Here is a 20,116-nt window from a genome sequence, read left to right as displayed (position 1 = left end):
GGATGCACAAGCCAGTGCGTTCACAAGCCGGAGTAAATGAGAGGTTCGTGTCAGGAAGGGCATCCGGCGTAAAACTTGTGCCGAAAGAAGAAAACAGGGGCAGAGATGCACAGCAAATACACACAGTCAGAGTAAGTGTGGTAGAGGTGGTGGTAGTGTGGGTGTGTGTGTGTGTGTGTGTGTGTGTGTATTCATATACCTGCAGACGGGTAAAGTCATGGCGTGATTCGTCTTTCCTCTGAACAGCTTCTTCTCAACCAGGGCATCCAAAATGAGTTGTCTGGCATCGAAACGCTTCACTCCCTAAAAATGACAAAGCAGCACAAAATTATAACAATAGCTGAAAAGCAGATACAGTGGCAAATAAAAAGCACACTTAACCTGGTTTTCTGCATTAACTGGTCCATAAAACGTGATCAGAACTTCATTTAAGTATAGACAAACCAATTGTGCTTAAACATATATACAATATTAATCTCCAGTGTCACTGGTAAAATGACACTGGAGTGCTGGTAAAATGCGTCAGGGGCCTAATGAGAACTGATTGACCCCAAAATAGAGAGCATTGCAGTAATGTAGCTGTGAAGTAATGAAAGCAGAGATTACCTTTCAATTTACTTGTGGGAAAGGAAAAAATTAACCTTAAGGCCAGAGTCAAAACAATTTAGACCACCCATGTCACCAAATACACTGCTGAAAAAAATGAAGGTAACACTTAAATCACACTGATCTTGATGAACAAATTATTCCAAGTTCACGATATTTACTATTGTACATTGTATATTTTGTTCAAAATTTACTGACATAACAGTCAATGGGAACTAAAGTTATCCACCCATGAATGGCTGTATTCAAAAGCACATTGAGTGAAAAAGTGAAATCACAGGTTCATCTAAGTTGCATCAATGTCATCACAGCAATTCATAGCATATTGTGACTCAGAACTGTGAAAACCCCCTGTGTGTCTTATGAACATCTGACAATGTCAGTGCATGTTTCTGGTGAGTTGGAGAATAGTGTCCTGGGGGATCTCCTCCCAGACATGGATCAGGGCATCAGTGAGCCCCTGGAAGGTCTGTGGTGGTATTTGGTGGCATTAGCTGAACCAAGACAATGTCCCATAGGTGCTCAATTGGTTTTCGTTAAGAGGAATGTAAGGGCCAGTCAACTGCATCAATACCTTCGGCATCCAGGAAGTGCCTACAGACTATGGCCACATGTGGACAGCTATTGTCTTGCACCAAGAGAAACCCAGGGCCCACTTCACCAGCGTAAGGTCTCACAATCGCTCCAAGTATTTCATCATGATGCCTCACAGCAATCAGGGTGCCATTGCGTATGGCATGGAGGTCTGTGCAGCCCTCAAAGGATATGCCACTCCACAACATCACTGATCCACCACCAAACTGGGCATGCTTGACCATGTTACAATCAGCATAATGTTCATCACGGTGCTGCCAAATACTTTCCCACCTGTCATGAGCTCAGCGTTAACCTGTTCTTCTTTTTTGAAGAAAATAGGGGCCCAATGGAGGACCTGCCAATTCCGATGCTCTCTGTCAAATCTGGGCTGTGCTGGGCTGTGAGCACAAATCGAAATAGAGGACATTTGCCTATCATGTCATTTTGTAGGGATCTTACAGTGCTTCTCTTATTTCTTGCATAAAGGAGCACATACTGGTCTTACTCCTGGGTTGTTTGCCCTTCTACAGCCCTGACAAGCTTTTCGTGGTGTAATGGGCATAATGGAAGTTTTCTGAAATTACTTATTATTAAGTTTATTATTAGTAAGTAATGGTATTTACCAACATTTGTAGGTTATGTGTTTTTATTGATTGCACTCCAAGTTTGCTAACTCTTCACTATAATGAGCTTTTGAAGTGTGTTTTTACGGTCTCAGAACAAGAAGTTTCAAGTTTGAATCCTATTTGAACCTGAGGTCTTTCAGTGTTTGTTTGCATGTTCTTCCCATGCCTGGATGGGCTTCCTCCCACAGTCCAAAGACATGCAGACTGGAGTTAGACTAATTTACAAACCAAAACACCAATTACCAAATACTTCTAGGGACTCAGTTCTAGGAACTATTGATTGTTAAGTAGATAGAAAGGATAGATTTGAAAATCTTCAATGTAACTGAAGCATGTCCTGTGTAAAATGTATTATCTAAACAATACATGTATAGGATCGAGCTTATTATTTGAAGATATTTGATATTATATATTTTTTGATAAAGGTTTAAAGTGCATATAACAGTTTAGCGTATCCTTCATGAGAGCATAGGACAAATCATTGTAATTATGATTTTGGTGAAAACATTATTTAATATTCACTGGATTGGCAATAGGAGACATTTTTCAGAAAAATTTCAATTCCGCATCAATAACTATGACGTAATATGGTGTAAACCAGCTAGCGTCTGAAGAATCACAGACAATGGACCATGAAACCGACAAACTCGAAAATGTCTTTTCAAGGACCACAACCACATAATTTTGAGCCTGTCAGAAATGAGAGAGAGAATGGGCAGCCAAGAATAAGAAACAATGGGCACTGGAAGAAATCCAGCTGTGGTGTCAGGAAAATAAGTGGAGAACACGGCAGGTTTCCTGGCGAGTTAGGCTATAGCTAATATAGTTCAGTCTGGTCGAACAAGTAATTAAATTATGGATGGGAAAGATTGAGGCATCCCGCGAGTAATGGCATTAAGTATAACAGAAAAATTACCAAAAAAATGACCAAAAAACCACAAGAAAAGTCAAACCAGTAAAATGAGACCACTTAAGAACCACTACCAGCAACAATTAGCTGGTAAAGTTCTACTTCCCCCTCTGTCTACATCATATCACGTGGTGCAGTTTCGGGAAAGACAGTTCAAATTAGCACTAGCATGATTTCTGCAAATGTGTCATGTAAAACTAACACTTAGCCTTTAAGTGGGTATTTTCAAGGCAGATTAATTATGAATTTTAAAAATGGAAAACTATATGATCTTTAAAGATGAGTGGGATTCATGCACCTTTAGCCACTCTCCACAGGGGGGCATCATGGTCCCATCTCCTGCAATCACAGTGAGGCATGGCAGTGAGTGTCTCTGTGACAGCAGGAAGTCAGTGTGGTCATGAGCAGGAGTCACTTTCACTGCACCTACAAAAACAGAGATCAACACAAGCAGCTCAGATACAGTGCATTGAGAAAGTATTCAGACCCCATTCACTTTTTTCAATTTTGTTATGGTGCAGCCTGATACTACAATTTTATCAAATATTTTTTTCCTCGTTACACTCAGTCTACACTCAGTACCACATTATGACAAAGTGAAAACATAATTTTGTAAAGTTTGTAAATTTATTAAAAAGGAAAAACTGAAATATCACATTTACATAAGTATACAGGGAAAGCTGAATGGAGCAAAGTACAGGGATATCCTCAATAAAAACTTGTTCCCAAGTGCTCAGGACGTCAGACTGGGCTGAAGATTCACCTTACAATATGACAACGACCTCATAAGCACACACCCAAGACAACACAGGGCTTAGGGACAACTGCGTATGTCCTTGAGTGGCCCAGCCAGAGCCCTGTCGAACATCTCTGGAGAGGCCTGAAAATGGCTGTCCACCAGCCACTATCCAACCTGACTGAGCTTGAGAGGATTTGCAAAGAAAAATGGCAGAGAATCCCACAATCCTGGTATGCAAAGCTTGTTGTGATATACCCAAAAAGACTGTGCTTCAACTAAGTAAAGGGTCTGTATATTTCAGTTTTTCCTTTTAATAAATTTTAAATTTTCAAATTTAAATTTGAGTTTACAAATATTTCAGTTTTTACTTTGTCATTATGTGGTACTGAGTGTTGATTAATGAGGGAAAAAAATGAATTTAAACAATCGTACTATCAGGCTACAACATAACATAAGTGAAAGGGGTCTGAAAGCAACTTGACTCACTTAGTTTGTCTAGGAGTGGATAAATAACAGGAACAGCTTAAAAGTGCAAAAATGCAGTAAATAACCTATGATGCTTTTGATTCTTAATGTTTGATCAGACAGTGTTTTTGTCACCTGTTCCAAGCTCCATGTCCACCACTGAATCAGTGATGATGGGCAGTAGTCTATTGGTGAAGGGGTGTTTGCAGTGCTTTCCGTGGACACCCTGAAACAAAATGGACAAAATAAAACAACTCTTTCACCAAATTCATGCTGTATTCTGTATAACTGTTGTTTCTGGTATTCTGATGTGATGTACATTTTCTAGGCATATTCAAATGTCCTACAGGTATATGCTACCAAAGGACTTTAACATTGACATTGACTTTAACTAATATACATTATAATTAAAAGCTGTCCACAATGTGTATAAAAAGTATTCATTAAACCCAGGTCTCTCTCTGGGTTTATGACCTGAATTCATAGCTCAGTCTAGGTCTGAAATACCTATGAATACTTAAACATTAATCACATTAAAGTTCATGTTTCTGTGTCTGATGGATGTGAAAGTATATAATTAGTTGGTGTTAGCCAATGTCTGATAGTATCTAAGGGTTGAGTTTTTTGTCTTTTATTCTGATATAAGCTGCTTTTTCAATTTATATGCCCTAATTCAGTGTACATTTGTTTAAAATGAGTCCAAAACTTTCTCATGCTCAATGAGAAAGAGACATGAATCAAAAACTGCTACTAGCCTGATATCGAGGATCGTTAGGGTGAACAGCTATGGCTACGTCTCCTAGCATAGTTTCAGGACGGGTGGTGGACACCTCCACCTCTCCATCTAAAATACATGAAAAAGGGAAATCATAAATCAATAAAAGCAGAAATAGAAACCACAACACATGTATTATACTTCAAGACTGGCACAAATACTCACCGTGGCCTTCTATAGGGTATGCAAAGGTAACTATTGTTCCAAACTCTACTTTGTTTTCATAACCAGGAACAGACAACATGGTCTGCCCAGGCAATTCCTTTGAGTCAACCTGACAACGACAAATCCACAACTTTAAGATGCCATACATAATACACAATTTTTGCTATTATGGCAAAACAAATTGATTGAAAATCATGTCTAAAAGCTCTAAAACAATCTGACAAAAATCAGAGATATATTAAGAGCTGTCAATACCATATATGTTTTATGAGGGGCCCTATTAAACAGATGACCTGCTTTTCATAAACCAGTCATGTCAGTGGGGGAACAGTATATTCAATCTTCCAAGGAAGACTGTAAAACATAGATGCAAATTATGTCTGTGGAGATTCTCAGTTGCTCAGGTGAAGTTATCTAAAGGTTGAGTCATGGCAACTGAACTAGTAGCTTCTAGGTTGCAACGTTTCACTACTTATCCGAGTAGCTTCATCAGTCTAAGAAAAAGCTTGTATGGAAACTCCAATTTATCTTTCAGGTTGGTTTCATTCCACCCTGTCATTAGTGAATCACAGGGGTCACAAGAGTCTAACATTAGATCGTAACGACCTCACCTGCAGGTACCTCCAGCACCTATTTGATGCTGGAGGTACTGAATATAATAAAATAACAAGCTGTAGTAATATCTGAAATTACAGTTTTACCAAAAGCAGGTAGGACCTAAAATCGATAATTACTAAATGCTAGTTGATAGAATTTGTTCAGTATTAAAGAGAAAAAGTGCAGGGGTCAGATGTGCTCTGCAATGTAACTGCTGCCAAACCGACTTAAATGGACCCAATATTCATTCAGTTTTGTTTTAGAACTGTACTTAATCATACTTGAGTTGTGTATACACTTGTAGCGTAATGTAGTGTACAAATCACATTTTAGAAATTCAAACTATTATTTTAAGCTAAATAATTGAATTCACAATTTTTTTTCCAAGTATGACAGAAATCATGATCATTGGCTAGAAAGATGAGCATGCAGTATCTTTTGGCTCTTGATGAAGAAGAGTCACCAGTGCAAACATGGAGAAGGAAAAGCCTTATTTATTTCAAAGTTATAAATCCCCCTATGTGCTATCTATTATTTTATTCACAAGTTGTATATACTGCATTTCAATGTGAAGCTGTATTACCTCTATGTCAGAGATGGAAGATTCCAGAGCACAACTCCAGTTGACCAAACCTTCTGAGCGATAAATCAGACCAGAATCACACAGCCTGACAAAAGCCTTAGTCACAGCCCTGCTGAAACCCTGAAATGACAGTTGACATTGTAATAACATTGTACTTCAATACAATAAAGGTTCCAAGAAGAAAGATTATATGTACCCATATAACCATTACTATATGCATCATCAACGCTCATATACCTGTACTCTTCGATTATTAGGGATAGGCTGTATAGGATGAGTTGTGACACCCATATGAATTCAAAAAAGGGGTTTTCCAGGCGGCGCAGTTATTAGGCATCAGGGCTGTTCGCACCAGTGTATAACATCTGCCAATGGACAGACTGATTGAACGGATGAACAAAACCTTGAAGTCAATGATTGGGAAGTTTACTCATGGGGATGAACGTCCATCCATCTTCTTCCGCTTATCCAGGGCCGGGTTGCGGGGGCAGTAGCCTAAGCAGCGATACCCAGACTTCCTTTTCCCTGGACACTTCCTCCAGCTCTTCCAGTGGGGACACCGAGTCATTCCTAGGCCAGCCGGGAGACATAGTCCCTCCAACATGTCCTGGGTCTTTCCCCGGGTCCTCCTCCTGGAGGAATCCAGAACAGATGCCCGAGGCACCTCAGCTGACTCCTCTCAAAGTGGAGGAGCAGCAGCTCTACTCCGAGTTCCTCCCGGGGGACCAAGCTCCTCACCCTATCTCTAAGAGAGCGCCCGGCCACCCTGCGAAGGAAGCTCATTTCAGCCGCTTGTATCCGAGATCTTGTCCTTTCGGTCATGACCCAAAGCTCATGACCATAGGTGAGAGTAGGAACGTAGATTGACCGGTAAATCGAGAGCTTCACCTTTAGGCTCAGCTCCTTCTTCACCACAATGGACCAGTACACCGACCGCATTACTGCTGCCGATGCACCGATCCATCTGTCAATCTCACGTTCCGTCCATCCCTCCTTTATGGAAGACATGTTGGCGAGGTTAAGGAGAACCTTGAAGTATTCCTTCCACCGTCCGACGATACCCCCCAGTCAAGGTCAGCAGCACCCCACCTCCACTGTAAACAGTGTTGGCAGAGCACTGCCTCCCCCTCCTGAGGCGCCGGACGGTTTGCCAGAATCTCTTCGAGGGCGACCAGTAGTCCTTCTCCATGACCTCACCGAACTCCTCCCATACCCAAGTTTTTGTCGCTGTCACCGCCACCCGTCAGCTGCCTCGGGAGTCCCACAAGCCAACCAAGCTCTGTAGGACTCAGCTTGACGGTATCCCTTACCATCGACAATGGAGGTGGAAAACATGGTCGATTTGGACTCAATGTCCCCAGCCTCCCTCGGGATCTGGTTGAAGCTCTCTCGGAGGTGGGAGTTAAACAGCCTTCTGACAGAGGATTCGGCCAAACATTCCCAACAGATCCTCACCGTAAGTCTGTCCCGCTTCCTCCTCCGCCAGCGGATCCAACTCACCACCAGGTGGTGATCAGTTGACAGCTCTGCCCCTCTCTTCACCCTCACAGTTTGATGCGTATCCCATGCCCCGGGTCAACGAACTGCTAGACTGGGTCGGCACTTCTCAATTTTTTATGACTCTGGATTTAACAAAGGGCTACTGGCAGATTCCCTTATCTCCAGAGTCCAAGGAAAAAACAGCCTTCTCCACTCCATACGGCTTGAACCAATTCATCACGCTTCCATTCGGGTTTTTCGGTGCCCCCGCCCACATTCAAACGCTTGATGGATCAGGTGCTGAGGCTGCACTCAACGTATGCTGATGTTATCATCCATAGCAACACCTGGGTGCTGAGGGTGGCTGCGGTGCTTGAGTCGCTGAGGCAGGCGGAGCTCACCGCCAACTCGAGGAAGTGTGCAGTTGGACGGAGGGAGGTACACTTGGGACGGGGGCAGGTGAGGCCACAAATAGAGAAGACTGCAGCCATTGCAACCTGTCTCCAACCCAAGATGAAAAAAAGAGGTGAGGCGTTTTTTAGAATTGGTGGGGTATTACCGGCGGTTTGCAGTGGAAAATCTTTTCTCTGAACTTTGTGGAGATGTCCTTAGCATAAATAGCTGTTATGGCACCTGTTTGTTTTTGTTTGGTATTTCTGTTGATAATGCCTCGATTCCATCAGTATGTTCCCTGTTGGGGACAACGACAAGCTCCAGCAGCTTCTGTATCCATCCTGATAATATTGTAAAAAACTCCTTGTGCTCTTTGTTTCTCCATAACTCTCCACCAGACTGCTTTAGCACCCTGTCGTGACGGTGACCTCTTTGAAAAGACATTAACCCTCTGGGGTCGACGCACGCGCCGGCGCGTTTTGACGCATCTTTTTCTGATAAGGCCGAAACAAACTTAAATTACTCCGTCAATTCTGATCGTACAGATAAAAGAAGTATATCATTCAAATCTGTAAAGGGTCTACTTTTAGTGGTATACCATCATAATAACAACAAAACATTGTGCTTTTTTTAAATAAAGAAAGCCGACAGGGTGCGCTCTCAGACTTTTCTGTCTCTGCCATTTCTCTTCACAGACGCGTAAATAAAACAACCAGAATCACAGCGAATACTTGCCTCATAAAAATAAGAATTATATGGCTAGAAAGCTTGAAATGTTTTCGAGTGAAACAATTCAAGTCAAAAACAAATCATCACTTTTTATTTAATCCGTATGAACGTAAGGAGAAGTCCGTTTTTTCCTGTCTCACCTCATTACAGGTAATGCGGTCCCGCCTTGTACACTGTCCACTGTTCACATGTAAATAATCTCAGGTGAACCAGGTAAATATGTGCACGCCCCCGAGAAATGACACAAAATATCAAACTTCATCATAGAATTTACTCACTTTTTCGGCGCGTTTGGATGATGGCGCGTTACGCACGTGAAGCGGCGCTCCTTACATTCCACACAAAGACAAACAGTTTAGTTTGTCCTCAGAGTAAAAACACTGATTTTAACTCAAATGAGGATCGTTTGGCTCCTCATTGTGTTGTATTGTACAGCACTAATCCGTCCCATCTACATTGACTGAAAGGCTCATTATGCGCGGCTTTGTCTGGTCGTTCAGTGCGTCTTTTGTGTTCTCAGGTAAATCACATGACTATTCATCCTCAGACACACCCTCTTGCATATGGCCTTTCTGGACAAAACGTGTCTTAGAAAATTTAAATCAGTGTATTGTTTACTGTGAATGTGTGAACAAGATGACATTCACAGCACTCTGAAGTAAACACTTTAGCCTACAACATGCAGGTCTCCAAAGTCTTGTGAACCAATGTTCTGTTTGTGTTTTATGGTCTTATTTCAGTGAGTAAAAAATTGTAGTTTTTCACTAACCATGCATAACCACTTTTTTCTCAAAAACACAATAATGTATAAACTTGATGCTCACATATTATTGTAGCCAATTTTGTGCTGATTACAGTGTTATTAGACTTTAGACATTAATATGTTTAAAAAACACTGAAAAAAGCACAAATGTCAGGACATGTCAAAATTTGTCCAGGCCCCAAAAACCCCCTCAGACCCCAGAGGGTTAAAATACAAAAAGCCTCACTTAATTTCAGATTCATCTAACATGTCTCTTAAGACCCAATAATAACTAGACTGCTCAAAGAAACCCTGCCATTAGTTGGCTCATCTTTATTAGACTTGGTAAATATATGTCTAGTTACAGGCTAAGTACCGCAGGCTTTTAAGACTGCAGTGATCAAACCAGACCCCTGGATCTAGTCTTGATCCAGCGCTGGTTCCACAGGAGAGGAGCTTGATAACTAAAGGCTCTGCCTCCCAGTCTGCTTTTGGAAACTCTGGGAACCGCAAGTAGACCTGCACTCTGAGAGCGAAGTGGTCTATTGGGATAATATGGTACTATGAGGTCTTTAAGGTATGAAGGAGCTTGATTATGAAGGGATTTGTATGTGAGAAGAAGGATTTTAAATTCTATTCTATATATATATATATATATATCAACTACTGGTGGATAAAGCGGTCACTCGAGACTGTAAGACCAGGCAGACCAACCTGTGCACCGCCTGGATTGACTACAAGAAAGCCTACGACTCAATGCCTCACACATGGATCCTGGAATGTCTGGAGCTGTACAACATCAATAGGGCCCTAAGAACCTTCATAAGGAACTCAATGGGACTGTGGAAAACAACCCTAGTAGCCAACCTCAAGCCGATAGCACAAGTCTCCATCAAGTGCGGCTTCTACCAAGAAGATGCTCTGTCCCCGCTGCTGTTCTGCATAGGCCTGAACCCCCTCAGCCAGATCATCACTAAAACGGGCTTCGGATACCGACTACGAAATGGGGCAACAATCAGCCACCTCCTGTACATGGATGACATCAAGCTGTATGCCAGGACTGAGCGAGACATCGACTCACTGATCCACACCACCAGGATATACAGCAGCGACATTGGAATGTCATTCGGACTGGACAAGTGTGGTCGAATGATAACAAAGAGAGGGAAGGTTGTCAGGACTGAAGGAGTTGAACTCCCAGAAGGCAGCATAGCGGATGTTGAGGGAAGCTACAAGTACCTTGGAAATTCCACAGGCAAATGGGAACCAAGAAGAAGCCGCAAGGAAAGCAGCCACAGCCAAATACCGACAGAGAGTAAGGCAAGTCCTAAGAAGTCAGCTAAATGGGAAGAACAAGGTCCAAGCCATCAACACCTACGCCCTGTCGGTCATCAGATACCCCGCTGGCATAATAAGCTGGCTAAAAGAGGACATAGAAGCCACTGATGTCAAGACAAGGAAGCTCTTCACAATGCATGGAGGACTCCACCCCAAATCCAGCATCCGGAGACTGTACACTAAGAGGAAGGAAGGAGGCCGGGGACTGGTGAGCGTCAGAGCCACCATCCAAGATGAAACAGCCAAGATCCACGAGTACATCAGGAAGATGGCCCCAAGCGATGGAATACTTAGTGAATATCTCAGGCAACAGAAGCCCGATGCAGCGGAAGAAGAGCAAGAACCATCATGGCAGGACAAACCCCTGCACGGCATGTACCACCGACAGATACAAGAAGTTGCTGATAGATAGAAGTCCTACTGGTGGCTGGAAAAAGCTGGACTGAAAGACAGCACAGAGGCACTAATCGTAGCAGCACAAGAACATGCCCCTGAGACAATCCAGCACATAACAGCGGGTTGTAAGATGCTAGCAGGGAGAGCATACATGGAACGCCATAACCAAGTGGCCGGCATAGTGTACAGGAACATCTGTGCCGAGTATGGGCTGGAGGTCCCAAGGTCAAAATGGGACACACCTCCAAAGGTGAGGGAGAATGACCGAGCTAAGATCCTGTGGGACTTCCAGATACAGACCGACAAACAGGTGATGGCTAACCAACCTGTGACCCCCAAACTGGGAGAGTGGCTCCAACAGATCCCAGGAACAACATCGGAGATCTCAGTCCAGAAGAGGGCAGTGCTAGGAACAGCTAAGATACTGCGAAGAACCCTCAAACTCCCAGGCCTCTGGTAGAGGACCCGAGATCAAGGAAGGCACACACACACACACCACCCATAGGGGTGAGAAGGGAAATTTTTTATTTTCTGTTCATGTATAGTGTATTCTATGTACAGTACAAATCAGAAGTTTGGACACACGAATTGAAATGCCATTGCCTGTGCAAGTGTATCCAAACTTTTGATCGGTACTATACTATAAGCCGATATACCAATAGCGGAATTTTCTTTAACTTCATATCGGTATCGACCCTAAAAAAACCATATTGGTTCGACTCTAATAATTATAGACCAACATCCAACCTACCATTTATTTCTAAAATCCTTGAAAATGCTGTCGCTAAGCAGCTATGTAACCACTTACACAGAAATGAACTATTTGAAGATTTTCAATCAGGATTTAGAGCACATCATAGTACAGAAACAGCACTGTTAAGTCACCGAACATCTTCTCTTAGCCTCAGATAATGGACTAGTTTCTATACTTGTCCTACCATACCAGATATGGAGTTATTTTTGACCAAGAATATGTCCCTTAATTCACACATAAAACAAATATGAAGAACTGGCTTCTTTCACTTGGGAAATATTGCAAAAAATAGGAACATCCTGTCTCATGATGAGACTGATGCAGGAAAAACTAGTCCATGCATTTGTTACTTCAAGGCTAGACTACTGTAACACATGTCCGGATGTTCCAGTAACTCCATAAAAAGCCTCCAGTTAATCCAGAATGCTGCAGCCGTCATATTTCATATTCATGATCATATTTCTCCTATATTAGCTTCTCTTCATTGGCTCCCTGTAAAATCCAGAAAAGAATTTAAAATCCTTCCCCTCACATACAAATCCCTTCATGATCAAGCTCCTTCATACCTTACAGACCTTTATTTATTTATTTACTTATTTACCCATATTATGTCAATAGAGCACTTTGCTTTCAGAGTACAGGTCTACTTGTGGTTCCCAGGGTTTCCAGAATGGGAGGCAGAACCATACTGTGGTGAAAAAGTATGATGTTTTGAATCTCAGCAACTCTATGTAAAATTACATTGTAAAAGCTATATAAAAGTTATGTATTTGGACAGCTTTTCACCTCACGATAAACATTGTCACATTTTAATATCACACACTCCTACTGGTCACCCCTACCACTTTGGAACATTTTCCAGCTGGTATTATAAGCAGGCAACATATGCAACTGGTGCCTTACTGGATCCATAGTGAAACAGGCTCTGCTCCAGTCTAGAGACGCTCCAAGTCTCCTCAGTTGGTGGTAGATCTCTTCTCCTTTCCTAAGACGTGAGGATAACATTAATCAACCCAATGATTCAAATGGTGCATCAACTTAACAGTAGAAATTAAGGTGAAGACTCACTGATTTTTCCATTTCCACAGCTCCTGTAGAAACTCTTCTCTGGTGAAATCCTGTCTGTGCTTCCCTTCTTGGTTCAGCAGTCTCCTCTCTACCACTGTCTAACATGTACAAAAATGACTGAATGAGATTATAAGGAATAGCAGTTGATATGTGAAAATTTAATAATTTAATAATGTGGTTCTGGAGCAAGTTTTCTAAAGTTCGAAAAAAAAAAAAAAAAAACCCTAACTTTATGAAGAGGATGATAATTTCTTTCAGCTTGCTTATGTGCCTAATGTGACCCTTTCCTTTAAATCCCAAACTACTGTGTTACGAGGAAAATCTGAGAAAGCTGTCATACCTGTGTTGCAATACCCGCATGGTCACACCCAGGGACCCATAGCACTCTGTAACCTTGCATCCTTCTCCTGTTGAATTACAATTTGATATGTTGCTGCTCCATCAACATCTCAAACAATTTTAGTAACATTTCACACAACATGTAGTTGGCAATTACCATCGAACCAGAGCATCTTCTACAGCTACAGTCAAAGCGTGGCCCAAATGCAGAGAGCCAGTCACATTTGGTGGAGGGATACAGAGAGAGAACGTCTGATCCACAGCATGAGAGACCCTCTCCTAAATGGACATGACAAAGTTTTAAAGCAGATAAAAAACAGATAAAGCTCCAATGTACTACTTAACATACTTCTTTTTGTACTTAAGAGCCCAACTTAAGCAAATTGGTCATTTCCTAATTTTGATATTTTTAAATATTGAAAGTAATTATGACATGGGATTCTTGTTCCTTTAACATAAAACTCTGCTCATACAGGCATATTCGGAAAGATTCTTAAGTTATAATTATTTATCCCAGCCTGCCAATAGAACTTATTTAGGAAAAAAAAAAAAGACTTTTTACAAAATGGTACAATACCATGCAAGCAACAAGAAGATAGGAGAAGAAAAAATTGAGTTCAATAACTGAATTGAAGAATTAGAATTAGTCTTCCAAGGTTTTATCTACTCTGTACTTCCAACCAAGACTGACCTCTTTACATACACCAATCAGCCATAACATAATGACCACTGACAGATAAAGTGAAGAACACTGATTATCTTGTTTGATTATCTTACTCTAGCACCTGCCAACATAATGGGTATATTAAGCAGCAGATGAACATTAAGTCCTCAAAGTTGATGCATTGGAAGCAGGAAAAACAGGCAAGTGTAAAGATCTCAGTGGCTCTGACATGAGACCAAGGTGTGACTGATGGCTGGGTCAGAGCATCTTCCAAATTACAGATCTTGTTGGGTGTCCCTGGTCTGCAGTGGTTAGAACCAACCAAATGTTGTCTAAGGAAGGACAAAGTGAACAGACGACAGGGTCATGGGTATACAAGACTCACTGATGATAAAGTTAACCTGTTGTTGATTAAACTTTCAAAGTTCATTTACAGTTTTCCAAAGAAATCCCATTTTGTTTGAATCTTTGCTGCAATGTTTGAAATAATGTTCATTGGTCTATATTGAACACAAACATGCAGTGGCTGTAGTGGTAATAACACAACTAGAGTGGGGAGAATGTTGAATTTGTCTTTATATTTGTCTTTTTTGAGCAACTTAATAACGGAAGACAGCAGGCGGAGAGCACTCTTCCACAACAGGTGTTTTGTGAATTTAAGATTTATGTATGCTTGTGGAAAATACTACTTCCAAGTGTGCACCCTTGGTTGTGATATAATGGTTAAAGAAATGAAAAGTTTCTGATCAATTATCACGAACTGAAAGAAAGCGAAAAGTGTGGTGAGTATGTGATTATGAATGCAATATCTTTTTTTAAAACAGCTTTAAAAATATCAATGTACGTGAGAGTGTGATGTGATTGTCTGTATTTATCCGTTGGCTGTGTGATGTACTGGTGATCTGTCAAGGGTATACCCTCTTTCAACCAGTCAGTTAGGATTGACTCCAGCCCCTTGACTACTCTAGAAGGATAAGCAGGAAATCATGAATGGATGATAAACTGATGATTCGCTGACTTTTGAACTACTAAAAGTGTGGTAACTAAAATGTTTCTTTTGTTCATCTTTAACAGCTGAACAGGTTGCACACAATTGTTTTTTGCAAATAGGACTGAATAACCCTTGCAACCTGGTTTTCAAAGTCCAGATTTTAAAGCAACACTATGTAACTTTTGCTTTTGCTTGTTTCCCCCATTAGGTTGAGAAGCACAACTGTCTATTATAAGGATAAGCTTTCCCATGGGCAGCGCACTACATGTTAATTTTTTAAACTAAGCTGACGGAACCGGCAAATCCAGAATGTAAGCATAATTGGTATTCGGGCTCATGTCCGATCACTCTCTTTCTTTTCTTCGCTTCCTCCAACAAAACCCTCTTTGGCACTGCCATGGCATTGGTTTTGAGAATTCCATGTTAGATCATTTTGTCTTATACTTAGCTGCTGGCTAACTCCATCCAGGCTATGAGTAAAACATGACGTAAAGCAGTTTGCACTCTTCCGCTGGCAACAAATGATCTGAGTGATCTGAGTGATCCTACCCGAACACGAATGTGCTGTTGCAGCCGACGTGAGCCTGCTCAGGCTCCAGCGGCAGTAGAATTCGTCCAATTAAGAGTTGTTCTACCACTGAAATAATTTTAGAGACATTATTTTAAGATCGAAAAACTACATAGTGCTGCTTTAATCAAAAAATACTATCAAATCTCCAGCAAATGGCTTGGTATTTTTTGTTGTAAAACAGTGGTACACCCTGGACCTATCACCAGTTTATTGCCAAGGTAACACATACACTCACATTCAACCTGCAGGCAATTCAGAGTCGCCAATTAACCTAACCAACATGTATTTCGACTGTGGAAAGAACGCAGACAACACGGAGAACACCCATGCTAACATGGAGAAAATGCAGACTCATACAGAAAAGCCCCACATTCGAACAGGATTGAAAGATACGAATACAGAATACAGAACTTTCTTGCTGTTAGGCAACAGTGTGAATTGTCCAAAAACAGCATTATTTAAGAAATTTTTTCAAATTTTATCTGTTCTATTATAAAGTCCTCACATGTTGCTCTGGACTGAAAAATCCCTCTTTCTCCCACCACTGATACCAGCTGGACTCCACATACTCTGGGCTGTATGAAGATGGGAATGGAAAGCTGGTGTCTACAAAAAAATAAAAAAAATAAATAAATACTAAGTCTGCAGAAATCCACAATAGGTAGACCTGTACTAGGCTGGTATCCCTGGTTTACCAACAGCAGTGACAGTGAGTCTCTTACCTTTCTTTGTCCCAGGAGGTTTGCAGATAGGGTACACAATCTTCTCCTTATCACTCAGTTTCACTTTTTTATCATCAACACTCTGAAAACAAACACATCAATATTGACACAGTTTAGGTCAACTATGCATTTGGGCAGAACAAACATATCTTTATTTTATTTTTACCATTGTCCTTCCTGAAACATCATGTGTAACAGAAAGGCTTTTTACAAGCTTATTTTATTAAAACTGGAGATCATGAAGAGCATCATTAGTAATACATTTAGGTAACAACTGCTCTATTATACTGAAGATCCAAAGCTTGTTTTACTGCTGTGAAGTCACTGTTTCAGCATACTGTGTTCATCGATTCACTTCTACTGAAGCCTCCACAACAGAAAAGAATCAATAATGTTTTGGTGTACTAAAGAGAAATAATTACTTCTTTAGCTTTTCATCCTGTTTAAGGCTCCAAAATACAGTACTACTCTCACAGAGACTTATAGTTTGTAATGGCTCTGCTAGAATTACAATTAGCAATTACCCATATAAGAACTGTGACAACACATTTTTTTCCTCACTAAATGCCTGGCAATTTTGTTGAACCATGATGAAGTCACACTGATTTAACATAATCTCTGTTTGGACTGGAGGTGTAGGGTATGACAAGCAAAGGTATTTACCTAACAAGAAGTGTCTAATGAAATTATCCTATAATGCTGCATTCTAGGATTGGTTGTGTCCAGTGTTTTTGGTGGTGCACCCATATTAGCAACTAAGTCAGGTTATCTTGTCTCTCTGCTTGTGACCAAGCAATGGCTTCTTTATTGTAAGATCCCAAACTTATGGGACCATATAAATTACTGGAGTATTGCTTTACCATGTTTATATTTACGGGTAAACCACAAACCCAACATTGCTATTGAGTTTATTATGAATCCTAAACTCCAGATCTTTCTCTTTTGACACGTTTTGAATGCACAACACACAACAATCAGACATAAAATCAATACAAAATCATAGAGGAAAAAATGCCTACCAGATTCAGTATTCAATTTTAGACAGTTAAATTTCTGTGATGCTTCTTTCCTACTTACACTGTTTCGATTTAACAATATAGTCTCCTCCCGCTCCCGTCTTCGCTTCAATTTCTCAGCTTTGGCCCGTGGAGAGGATTTTTGCTGAGATGAAGAGGATGAGGGTTTTGTTGATCTGCTGGTACAGAATATGGCTGCTCCTCTCCCGGATAGCTTCAAACTGATGATGCGATTTGCCCTCATCATCCTCAATAGCACACAACTGTTGGGCAAAAAAAAACAACACACAGAAAGACTATGGTCACAGAAATGTGTAACTACACGTGAAACACATTTATCTGCAATGCAGTTAACCTAGAATTTCAACTAACGTTGCTTACAATACCGATTTTTTTACTAACTTTTCAATACACTGAGAGCGCTAACATCCCGCCACGACCTTAGGTTCGCCAACGTTATTTCATCATTGCTCTTCTTCCGGTGATGACGCTTCTTCTTCTTCTTCTACTGCTGCTGACTCTTCTTCTTCTTCCTCGGTTGGCATCCAACGTTAAGGTGCATTACCGCCATCTACTATATTAGTATATCGTGTATTAGTACCCCTGCCCTTTACCCAAAGACAGCTGGGACAGGCTCAAGGGCCTGTATTCACAAAGCTTATCCTCTCAGAGAGCTCCTATTGTAGCCTAAAAAGTCCTAGCTGGGAGTCCTAGACTAAAATTGATTTAGGAAACTTCTCAGAGCAATTCTGAGTAAGAAAAGTACAAAAACATTTATCTTAGTGAGGGGGTGGGGTTGACCCCGTTGCTAGGGATGACGCAGCATTTCAAGGACTGTGATTGGTTGATCTGTAAAGGTCTTAAAATGTGGTCTTTGTGAAAATAGAATATATGATAATATAATGGATAGTGAAATCATAAAATGTTTGTATTAAGAAAGTGTATAATCATGAATACAGGCTACTTTATGCAAAGTTTCTGTAGGCTAAATATCTTAAAGTTAATTAAACAGCCAAATGTTGAAAATGTGTTTACCAATTTCCATGCAGTAGTTACTATATTTAAGTGCTTACATTTATTTACCGTACTGATTTTATTACTTGTAATCACTACTGCACTGTTGCATTTCTCCAGTTGCCAAATACCTCAGTGTTATAATCACTTTAACTTCTGGCATTATAGCATTACTACGTTGGGTGGGAGATGTGAGCGCATCTCTAATAAGTGCGACTACAAACCTGATACCATCATGATCCAATCTGTGGTGTTTAATTAGCTCACGATCGATCTACATTCCTACTCTCACCTATGGTCATGAGCTTTGGGTCATGACCGAAAGGACAAGGTCTCGGATACAAGCGGCTGAAATGAGCTTCCTTCGCAGTGTGGCCGGGTGCTCCCTTAAAGATAGGGTAAGGAGCTTGGTCACCCAGGAGGAGCTCAGAGTAGAGCCGCTGCTCCTCCACATTGAGAGGAGCCAGTTGAGGTGGCTCGGGCATCTGTCCTGGGTGCCTCCCTGGGGAGGTGTTCCGGGCATGTACATGCAGAAAGCATAATTCAGCTTAAAGACTATGCCAAAATTTAACGAAACAATCCAGCAGAAAACAAAGGAACAGCCACTGGTATAAAAGCGCAGGGCATGAATTAAACACAGGTGAAACTAAGCAGGACAATAAGGAACATAAAGCTGCAGAAAGCTAACTCTGGCAATACAAGACAATAAGTCTGATAACACTATAATCAGCTCAAACTGGGCTACAATATGTGAGCAGCAGGAAGGTGTGCCTGATCATGAATAATCATGTAATTTACCTGAGAAGACAAAGACCCACATAATGAGCTGCATAATGAGCCTTTCAGTCAGGAATGTGGCTGAGAGGGAATTAGTCCAATACAATGCAAATACAAACATTTGTTATCTGAGGCGTGTTATATGCCTCAGATGACGAGGAAAACTCTGAGGACAAAAACTCTTCATCGCTGTCTGGAACATACAAAGCACTCCTTCACCCACGTAGCGTGCCATCATCAAAACACGCAGAAAAAGTGAGTAAATTCTATAATGAAGCTTGACGTTTTATGCCATTTCTCGGGCGTGCACATAATTACCTGGCTCACCTCAGATTATTTCCATATAAACAGTGCACTGTGCGGGATAACATTAATTTTAATGAGGTGAGACAGGAGAAAATGTACCGCTCCTTACTTTCATACAGATTATGTAAAAAGAGATTTGTTTTCAACTTGAATTGTTTCATTTAAAAAACGACATTTCAAGTTTTCTATGCATATATTTCTCATGTCTTGAGGCAAGTATTCGCTGAGATTCAAATTGTTTTATTTACGTGTCTGTGAAGAGAGATGATAAGAGACAGAGAAAGCAGAGCACACCCTGCCTGCTTTCTTTATTTTACAAAAGCACAGCGTTTTGTTGTTATATTGAGTGTATTCAAATAAATCTTGACCCTTTACAGATTCAAGTGATATATTGCTCTTATCTGTATTATCAAAACTGATGGAGTAATTTATGTTCATTTCGGCGTTATCAGGAGAAGATGCCACAAAACACGCTGGCGTGTCCGTCAACCCCTGGGGGCTAATAGAGTGCTTCCTAATAACATTGCCTAACGGAAGCTTGTACAAGGTGAGCAGAATCGATGCACGTGCACTTTTGTGCACGTGGAAGGTTCATCATGGACATGAACAAATTGGAATCTGTCCGATGAATAAGACTGGAACCATTTTAACGCTGTTCCTTTGATTCCAATCACATGCTCCAGTCTCTGCTGTGGTCAATAGTGTCAAATGCAGCACTAAGGTCTAGCAGGACAAGTATAGTCCATTATCTGAGAAGATCATTGGTGACTTTTAA

General features: G+C 41.0%; 1 protein-coding gene across 2 annotated transcripts in view; it reads right to left on the bottom strand.

Annotated features, from left to right (window-relative positions):
- The window catches only part of vars2 (valyl-tRNA synthetase 2, mitochondrial), a 60,382-nt gene extending 42,598 nt beyond the window's left edge, over positions 1–17,784 (bottom strand). For both annotated transcript variants that reach the window (XM_026299666.1, XM_026299668.1), the window contains exons 1-14: positions 17,647–17,784; positions 17,306–17,507; positions 16,229–16,310; positions 16,012–16,112; positions 13,438–13,559; positions 13,282–13,348; positions 12,942–13,039; positions 12,777–12,858; positions 6,043–6,162; positions 4,863–4,971; positions 4,678–4,766; positions 4,058–4,148; positions 3,017–3,144; positions 200–303 (exon numbers count right to left, since the gene is read on the bottom strand). In XM_026299666.1, coding sequence (XP_026155451.1) covers positions 200–303; positions 3,017–3,144; positions 4,058–4,148; positions 4,678–4,766; positions 4,863–4,971; positions 6,043–6,162; positions 12,777–12,858; positions 12,942–13,039; positions 13,282–13,348; positions 13,438–13,559; positions 16,012–16,112; positions 16,229–16,310; positions 17,306–17,491 — 1,379 coding nt within the window. In that variant the 5' untranslated portion in view covers positions 17,492–17,507; positions 17,647–17,784. The remainder of the gene's footprint in view (positions 1–199; positions 304–3,016; positions 3,145–4,057; positions 4,149–4,677; positions 4,767–4,862; positions 4,972–6,042; positions 6,163–12,776; positions 12,859–12,941; positions 13,040–13,281; positions 13,349–13,437; positions 13,560–16,011; positions 16,113–16,228; positions 16,311–17,305; positions 17,508–17,646) is intronic.
- Positions 17,785–20,116: the final 2,332 nt, after the last annotated feature.

Source organism: Mastacembelus armatus, chromosome 11 (genome assembly GCF_900324485.2).
Source record: "Mastacembelus armatus chromosome 11, fMasArm1.2, whole genome shotgun sequence".
NCBI lineage: Eukaryota > Metazoa > Chordata > Actinopteri > Synbranchiformes > Mastacembelidae > Mastacembelus > Mastacembelus armatus.
This window is presented reverse-complemented; position numbering and strand designations above follow the sequence as displayed.